Here is an 8242-nt window from a genome sequence, read left to right as displayed (position 1 = left end):
TTGCTATGTCAGAATACAAAGAGAACATTTACTGGTATGCATCAGTCAAATATTCAATTTTAAAACATGACAGTGTTAGTCTGAGTGTAGAGACATACTACTGTATTTAATGATTTTTGTTTTCATCTTTGACAGATCACAGTCCTCAGACACAGCAGTGACAACACACTCTGACAGCAGTAATGAAAGTTCCAATGTTACACTGAACAACGCCAAGACAACCAGCAAAGCAAGTACAAACTTCCTGAAAGGTATTAAGTCAAAACATAGTCATTTACTGTTCCTCTGTTTCCTTGTGTGCATTGTAAGACTTGAACTGTTCAAAGTGTGTTTTGAAGTTGCGAATAGCCTCTGTTGCATGTTGGGATAGGACAGAGGAAAGCTGAGGTTACTGTGTTGTGTATGTGATTGGTAAATTACATTGATAATGTATGTTTGATTGACAGGTATGGAGGAAATTTGAGAGCTGTCAGGATAGCACAGAGGAAAGCTGAGGCTGATGAGAAGAGAAGAAAATGAGAAGAAAAGAGATTGGTTAGTGTACATGTAGGGTTGATGTAAGAAAGAGGAAAGTAAGGGGAGAGTGAGAGGCAAGGATAGAAGACAGTGCTTAGTAGAGGATGGATAAAGTGTGTGTGTTAGGATTGAAGGCAAGGGAGAGATTACAACTAGACAGATCCATTGCCTTCTACAAGCTTGTCATCTTAGCTGCATCTTTCCCATTATACAGGCACAAATCAAAGAGGCAGTCTGAGAAGAGAAATGAAGACTGGAAGAAGAAGCCGAGAAGAAAGCTACGATTGAAAGAGTTAGAGAAGAAAGGAGACTGGCCAAACAGGTAGGGTAAGTAATTTCATGTACTTTTCTTTGCTGGATTCATCCTTCAGAAGTCGTTTAGGTCCTCTCGGGGATGAAAACACCACTGGTCATAAGTCCAAAGATGTTTCAAATCAGGCTTGTTGATTGATCTTCTCAAGTAACCGACGAAACAATCAATCAATCAATCTCCTATTATTATCTGTACCATAATAATGATTTTGCCAACTACTTGAAAACCTCAATCAGTTGAAAATATTTTCAATATTATGGTTTTCTACATGCAAAATGCATACAATTACTGAAGTCAAAATAAAATTTTAGGTTCATAGAGTAATCTTTTACAAGAAATGCCACAAAAAGTTGTTTAACTAGCTTGACACTTTGGATTAAAGGCATTTATTTAATTATGATCTCAAACTCACTGTGTTGAGAAGTCAACTTTTTACCCATAATGCAACCAACCCCCCAACTCCCTGTACAAGACAAAAGCTATTTAAGATAGCAAAAACTGCAATTGACTAAGTTGTAAAGACATGCCAAGTGCATTTGCACTGTGAATCAATAATACTACATCAAAGCAAGAAATGTTTTGTAAATTGTGTTTGTTTTTTAACAGAAAGAAGAAGAGAAGCAGGAGAGACTGGATCAGATAAAGAGACAGAATAGCAAGGCAGATGAACACTACAGACAAACACTGCTAAGAAACAAAGGACTGACACCATGGTTGAGACTTGTACAGATATCCAGACACAACATGCAGATTGCTATAGATCATCATAACATGGTATTGATACAGAAATGTTTTACTCCATGGAAAGAGATAACACAGGACACCGTACAAGAGAAACAACGCTTGGCAGATGAGATGTACAACTGTATCCTTGTCAGGAGAGCATTGGCATCATGGAGACGGGTCAGTCATTTCTCTGGTCTTCTTGAAATTTTGTTTTGAAATTTGTTTTTAACAACCCACAATCAGTTTTTATAAGCCTTTGTTATGCAATTAATAGGAAACAAATATTTGTTTGAGACAATAATCATTTGAGACCTGAATGTGAATAGGTAGTGGGTTTGGCAGACATTGTATAGGAACACCACAAATAACCTCAAAAGAGGGATAAAACTGCAGCAAGTGAAAATGAATGCAATAAACAATTGACCGACAGCAGGAGATAAAAACGCTTGCAAAATCGCAGAGGATAAAAACTACAACAAGTAAAAATGGATACAGTAAAATACGGACCTGCTGGCGGGAGATAAAAACACTTGCAGAGAATAAAAGCATGAAACTTTCAGTTATGAAAAAACCAATATACAGAAACTAAAACATAATCTAACACGGATATTTTTATTTTTATTTTACAGTATGGTCATTTACAGTCCATTCAGCTGCAGAAAGCTAGGAGACATTACTCCTACACAACCAAGGTGAAATATTTCAAACTTTGGCAAGACTACACTATGATGAGAAAGGAAAAACTAGCAACTGAACACAATCAGTAGTGAGTAACAAAATCCATTTTGTCTGCAATTTAGTGTAATCATGATAGAGTCAGACAGCTGGAGTATAATAGTTAACAGTTCTCTAGTCTGTTGGCCTCCCTCGTTATCTCTTAGAACTGTACTGATTCCATTTACAGAGGAAAAAGGTCAAAGGTCAAAAGAGCTAAATATATCAAACAGGGACACACTCCATTCTGTACATTTTCTGTTTGCTCACAGTCAACACTGTAGTTTTACAAAACCTTTGACCTCATTAGACTTATCACGTGATGAATTCAATAATTTGCTTTGATAGATTTCCCCTTGATAATTAGAAAACAATATGGTACAGTGGTCATTGAGGACCTGTTATTTTCATTGTTTTAATGTACTAATCCTTTTGCACTTCAGTATTTAAAATTTTTTGCTTGTCTTGTGTTTCAAGTAACAGTTACTGAAATTTATGCTTCTGTTTTTAGGACATGTTATTTTTATTATGTTAATTCACCTAATTCACCAATCGTTTGACATTTCAATATTTAAAAGTAATTGCTATCCTGTGTTTTAAAAAATAGTTACTGAGATTTCAACTGAGTCTGTGATTTAGAATAATGAGAATAGTTTTGTATCCAGGCAACAGCACATACAGTCATCACACACACCCAACACTAAATGTTATCACCTCTGACCTTTTCATGTTGCTGTGTGTTTATCCTGCACAGTCGAATCGTGAAGACAGCTTTCAGTGCATGGAGGAGATACCCACAGGTTGTGAAAGAAGAAGAAAGACGTCAGAAGAGGATGGAAGAAATGAGAAAGAAAGTTCAGTCTATACTTCCAGACTTTGGTGTATCATAGCATTCAATGATCTGTTCAAGACCTTTTATACCTGAAGAGGGCGCTCTGCCTATTCCAGTGAGGTCAACTGCTGGACCTTGAGTGTTACAGGTCATGACCTTCGATTAAATTTATGACTGAGCAGAAAATAGTAACAGCACATGATGATAAGCTTTACCGAATGCAAAATGAGTTGTTGTCAATCTTCAATATCGTCCTCTAAAAGAGCTCCGTTCAACAAATGTTACTTTTCTGCCAGGTTTTTCCTGTATTCAGAAGTTTTGGTACGCAACATTTTTTCACAAACAAGAACTGTACCTGGATAATAAGCGATTAATAGTTCTCGTTCCTTCAACTCTAATCAGCCAAAATAAAGTGTCAGGTTTTTTCCTGCACTTTTTCGAAATATACCAGTATGTCCTATTTTTATCAACAGTGTATGGAGCAATGCTTTTATATTTCCAAGAGGACTTTCATTTACATGCACAGTTACGTATTTCATCATTTCTGTACATCAGTCAGTGGTAACAGAATTTTAAATATGGTTTTGATATTAATTGTTTACAAAACATTATTTTTTCCGGTGGCAAAACACATAGAATAGAAGCTTGAGAGAGTTGGTAAAATCAGCTGAAAGAAGATAATTAGATAATAATTAGATAATTAGAATTTTTGACTTTCAGTCAGAAATTTAGACTGTTCAAAAAGAAATATATGAAATATTCATTTTGAAAGACACCAACGTCAAAAAAGAGTCAGAATTATCGTTGCTCAGCTGTTACTTTATTTTATTTTACTGATGTACATTATGTATTTTGTGTGACATATATATTTTGTCATGAGGCTGAAATATGCTGAAATATAAAATACAACCATAAAATACTATATACATTAGTTGAGAGAAATAAATATTTATTTTTTACAAAATGCATGTTTGGTGTTTTGTTGCATTTCTTCCTCTGAAAGAATGAAGACAGTACGACATGTAGCAATGCATGAACTTTGTTTCTATTTTTTTAAACCTTTGTGCGCAAATATTACTTATCACAACAACTGAGTATGAACCGTGACTATTGATTTACATGAAGTGATCTAATTACTATTTATTTGAGTATTCCTATAGTCCATCTTCTTTATGTACAATTTTCAAAGTAAATTTAGTATTATTGAAGATTTCTTATGTTAAACATTTATTCAGATTTGGAAGAAAAATCTCTCAGAGCATGACATAGCTCTGTTTGTTTTTTGTTTGATTTGCATTGTACATGTCTTTTAGTGTTTATGGAAGAAAGATGTGTCAATCAGATCCTGGACTGAATTGAAACTTGAGACAAATCATGTCAAATGAACCTTTGCATATGGTGTCTCCTTAGTGCTAAAAACTATTCCAAACTTTCAAATACAAGATTTCTGTAAATGTTTTCAAAAACATCCAACCAAAGCATTCAATAATTAATCATACACAACAGATAAATTACCTGAAAAATTTCACAAATGATTAAATGCTCTATTCTAGAAAAGACTAATCCACAAATGATGAAAATATCAGACCAATGTATTGATTTCAACAAACATGAAAAGTATTTACAAGAATTATATGGAGTATTTTTAAAACATTTAGGGAGAATGTCCACTATAAATCCTTCCAAAATATCCACAGCATATGCAGATACATCTTTGGTGAAGAAAAATTTACAGCAATTATTAAAATATGCAAAAGAAACATGCAGTGTTTTCTGTTTTTATATTGTATATCTGTATCTATCATATCAATAAAAGTTCTACCAATAGGTTCAGAATATACTTTTCTTCTCTACCTCTATATAACTATACAAGAAGGATTTGCTCCACAAAAGATATTTTACAAATGCATCTCAATGTCTGTTGAAACTGACCACTGAAAATGAAACTTTAAAAAACACTTTTTATTCAAGAGGCAACATTGAAATCAAACTCAATAAAGCATAGAGTTGCATTTGAAGTAGATTTGGTTATGTAATAATAATGCTTCAGAATTTTATACATGAAAAAACAGTATGCAATGTTGAAGAATAGTATCGTTCGCTGGACATTTTTTTTGAACTTGGAAGGTGTTGGATAACGAAGCAAACATTTTTCATGTTTGATCATATTTAATTTTGCTTTTAATCTATCGAATATGACAAATTTTATGCTTCTTCATGGTGTTGCCTTATGTTTTCTACGTGATCAAAATGTATCGTTTTCACCATAGCGTACGCACAGATTAAAGTTTGCAGCTCCATCGTCACAACATTCGCGGAAAGATGTTAACTGTATATTCAACAAGCTTGCGATGGAGCTTCAACACGTGGAACTGCCTGTGGAAAAACTTGTTATGGCGCCCTCTTCCAAACGAATGTAAATGTAAAACGACTTACGCCTTATGAGGGCGATAGAACTGAGTCACATATTTCATAATTGAGTTCATGATCGACAGAACGTGTCGGCTGTCCTTCGTTTACTTTCCGTAAACGTTTATATTTGGAATATACCATCGACATCGGATTGGACTATCTAGCACATATTATGCAGGAGTTATCACAGGATATACAGGTAATGTTTTACAAGTACATTTCACTGACAAATGAACCGTACCGGTCGTTTGTCTCTGGTGTAATTGAGATCTGATGGTTTGTCAGGACAGTCCAATACACAATCTCATCAAAATATTCCATTGTTGTGAGTTTGGAAAATTATAAAATCGCCGGTTTTGCTTTGGATGTAACCCGTCAATCCGTACAAATTACGGAAATCAGTTTTTAATTCGAAAACCATTTTGAGAATTTCAATGATTGAATTTTAAACACTGCATTTTCAAGAATCAATTGATTGTTTTCATTCATTCATTATGATTCATCAAAAGTTACTCAAATTTTGTTCACAAAAAATTCTCATTATGGATTCTGGTCACTATAGACAAGTCTAGCGATTCATACACAATAAAATTTTAGCCCACACTTGATGTCTAAATTTTGTAATTCTACCAAAAATTGAGAAATTCTTATCATGACCAACTTACTGGCATTCCAGTGACGTCACAAATTCAAACTGCTCATTGCAATCAATGCATTTTTGAAAATGTCAGGAATTTTTCACCTACATTTTTAAAAATTGGTTTTCAACCACCATAAACGTGTCCATCGAGTTGTCAACAAGAAATTTTTAGCCCACACTTGATGTCTAAAATTTCTGGATTTTGAGAAAAATGGAGAAAACCTACTGACCTACTTTACTTGAAGTCAACAAAACAATCGATGACGTCACCGATGCAGACCGTCCATTGCTTTCAATGCATTTTCAAAAAATTCCTGAATTTTTCACCAAAATTTTCACAATTCTGATCCGGATGCACATGAAGTTCTGTGTCGAGTTGAGGACAAGAGATTTTTAGTCCAAACTTGGGGTGTAGGATGTGAAAAATGTGTTAAAAATGGTGATATTTTGATGAGATTGTAATGCATATCTATGTTGATACAGAGTATACTCTGATTTGGTGGAAGGACTGATACAACGACGACCACCTCCCTGTGACAGCAATTGTTGTTGTGATGTCATCATTGACTGCAATGAACTCTGGGTAATACCAATCACCTTCAAATAATACACAATCCAATTGTCCATCAGATCTCAGTTTTACAATGCCTTTAGTACCAATATAAATATTGCCGTGTGAATCGACATCCAAGCCTTGTGGAGACTTTAACCTGTCATTGCGATATGAATTCAGAAATTCAAATCAGAATCTAAAACATGAATGACATCTTTGTTGTAGTCTGACACTAAGAGATGGTTGTTGCTAGTAGCCATTACAGAGTGTGGATTACTGAATTGATCACTGACTCTTGCAACAAGTTTTCCATCTTTGATGTTGTATTTTATCAAACTTTTACCTTTGCTTTCAGTGACAAAAATAAATGCTGCCATTACAGTAATGCTCCTAACCTCAATGTCTGCACTTTGGGAATAATTTGAATAATTTTTTTATTTTGGTCACAAATAATTATTTGGTTATTACCGATGTCAGTGATAAAGAAGTGACCATCAGGGGATATGGCCACATCCCATGGCTTGAATTCTTTGTCAAACTGACCATCAAATCTGATAATTTCTATGACCACCTTATTCTTATTGAGTATTTGTATGCGATGGTTTTCTGTGTCACAGATCACAAGCTGATCTCCATGCCATGCCAGACCATGTGGTGAATTAAACTGTCCTGGCTCTGTACCAGACTCATAACTGCCCAATACCTGCAATGTCCATTTGTGACCTGCAGAGTAAAGAAGAGGTCAAAGGTCAATATTTATTCACAGGAGCCGCAGGTAAGTTTATTTTCTTTTACCAAGGAAAGTATTGATGTGAAAATTTTCTGCTGACATTGAAATTTCTCTGGCACAGTGAAAACTCTTAAATTATGTTACCAAACCTGAAATGCAATAGCAACAATTTTCTTATATATTTAGGTCTAGATAGTTTCTAGTCCTCACTGCACCACAAGGCTAAAAGCTGAAATCAATGTTTAGGTGTCACAAAATGTCATGCTATTGCAACTAAGGGTTAGGGGCTGCAGGCAATTTGTATCTATACTTGCTTCAAAATTCATCCTGATAATATTATAAAAACAGAATAAAATAAAAATCCGAATAATTTATCAAAAATAAACACAAGGGTAAAATAAGTTATTTTCTCCTTGATTTTTGAAGTTAATCATTCTTGACAGTTTAAAAATTATGCTAATTGTCCTCTGCTTTTCGCCTCAAAAATTCTGAGAGTAGAGAGCAAATATTTTGTGAAAAATGCTACATTGTTTGCTGTTCACTTCTCTTCCAAAATTGATCATTCTAGTGGTCCAGAAGTTGACATATATTTATCAAATAATCCACGTTATCTGATATAATATTTGAAGGCACACTTTATGTTGTATTTTGGTACTTTTTGAAGAGTTTGTTGAAATACTTTTTTTTCATTTGTTTTCTAAATATAGAGGCCATGTAAATGTATGAGTTCAAAAGTAGTAAACTACGTAAGGTCAGACAAAAGATACTGTTTTTCTCAATTTTTTCTTGCAAAACAACAGTGTCAA

General features: G+C 34.2%; 2 protein-coding genes across 3 annotated transcripts in view; one reads left to right on the top strand and one right to left on the bottom strand.

Annotated features, from left to right (window-relative positions):
* Positions 1-672: 672 nt before the first annotated feature.
* LOC139125647 (coiled-coil domain-containing protein 191-like) lies at positions 673-4069 on the top strand. Of its 2 annotated transcripts, none has more exons than XM_070691747.1 (4): positions 673-838; positions 1436-1732; positions 2185-2247; positions 3024-4069. In XM_070691747.1, exons 2-4 carry the CDS (start codon positions 1574-1576, stop codon positions 3192-3194), a joined length of 393 nt encoding a protein of 130 aa, XP_070547848.1. In that variant the 5' UTR covers positions 673-838; positions 1436-1573; the 3' UTR covers positions 3195-4069. The 2 variants fall into 2 exon arrangements, with proteins under 2 accessions (XP_070547848.1, XP_070547847.1); XM_070691746.1 differs by having other exon boundaries at positions 2185-2321.
* Positions 4026-8242, bottom strand: part of LOC139125634 (GRIP and coiled-coil domain-containing protein 2-like) — a 27309-nt gene continuing 23092 nt past the window's right edge. The window contains exon 9 of the mRNA XM_070691728.1: positions 4026-7429. Coding sequence (XP_070547829.1) covers positions 7083-7429 — 347 coding nt within the window. The 3' untranslated portion in view covers positions 4026-7082. The remainder of the gene's footprint in view (positions 7430-8242) is intronic.

This window comes from Ptychodera flava (assembly GCF_041260155.1).
Source record: "Ptychodera flava strain L36383 chromosome 3 unlocalized genomic scaffold, AS_Pfla_20210202 Scaffold_25__1_contigs__length_14229661_pilon, whole genome shotgun sequence".
NCBI lineage: Eukaryota > Metazoa > Hemichordata > Enteropneusta > Ptychoderidae > Ptychodera > Ptychodera flava.
This window is presented reverse-complemented; position numbering and strand designations above follow the sequence as displayed.

What these genes read in the sequence shown, in the direction of transcription:
- LOC139125647 (XM_070691746.1), top strand. Translation starts at nt 1,574, where the DNA reads ATGCAGATTGCTATAGATCATCATAACATGGTATTGATACAGAAATGT. An exon ending in CATTGGCATCATGGAGACGG is followed by an intron (nt 1,733 to 2,184) that starts GTCAGTCATTTC and finishes TTTATTTTACAG; the next exon opens with TATGGTCATTTACAGTCCAT. An exon ending in GCAACTGAACACAATCAGTA is followed by an intron (nt 2,322 to 3,023) that starts GTGAGTAACAAA and finishes TATCCTGCACAG; the next exon opens with TCGAATCGTGAAGACAGCTT.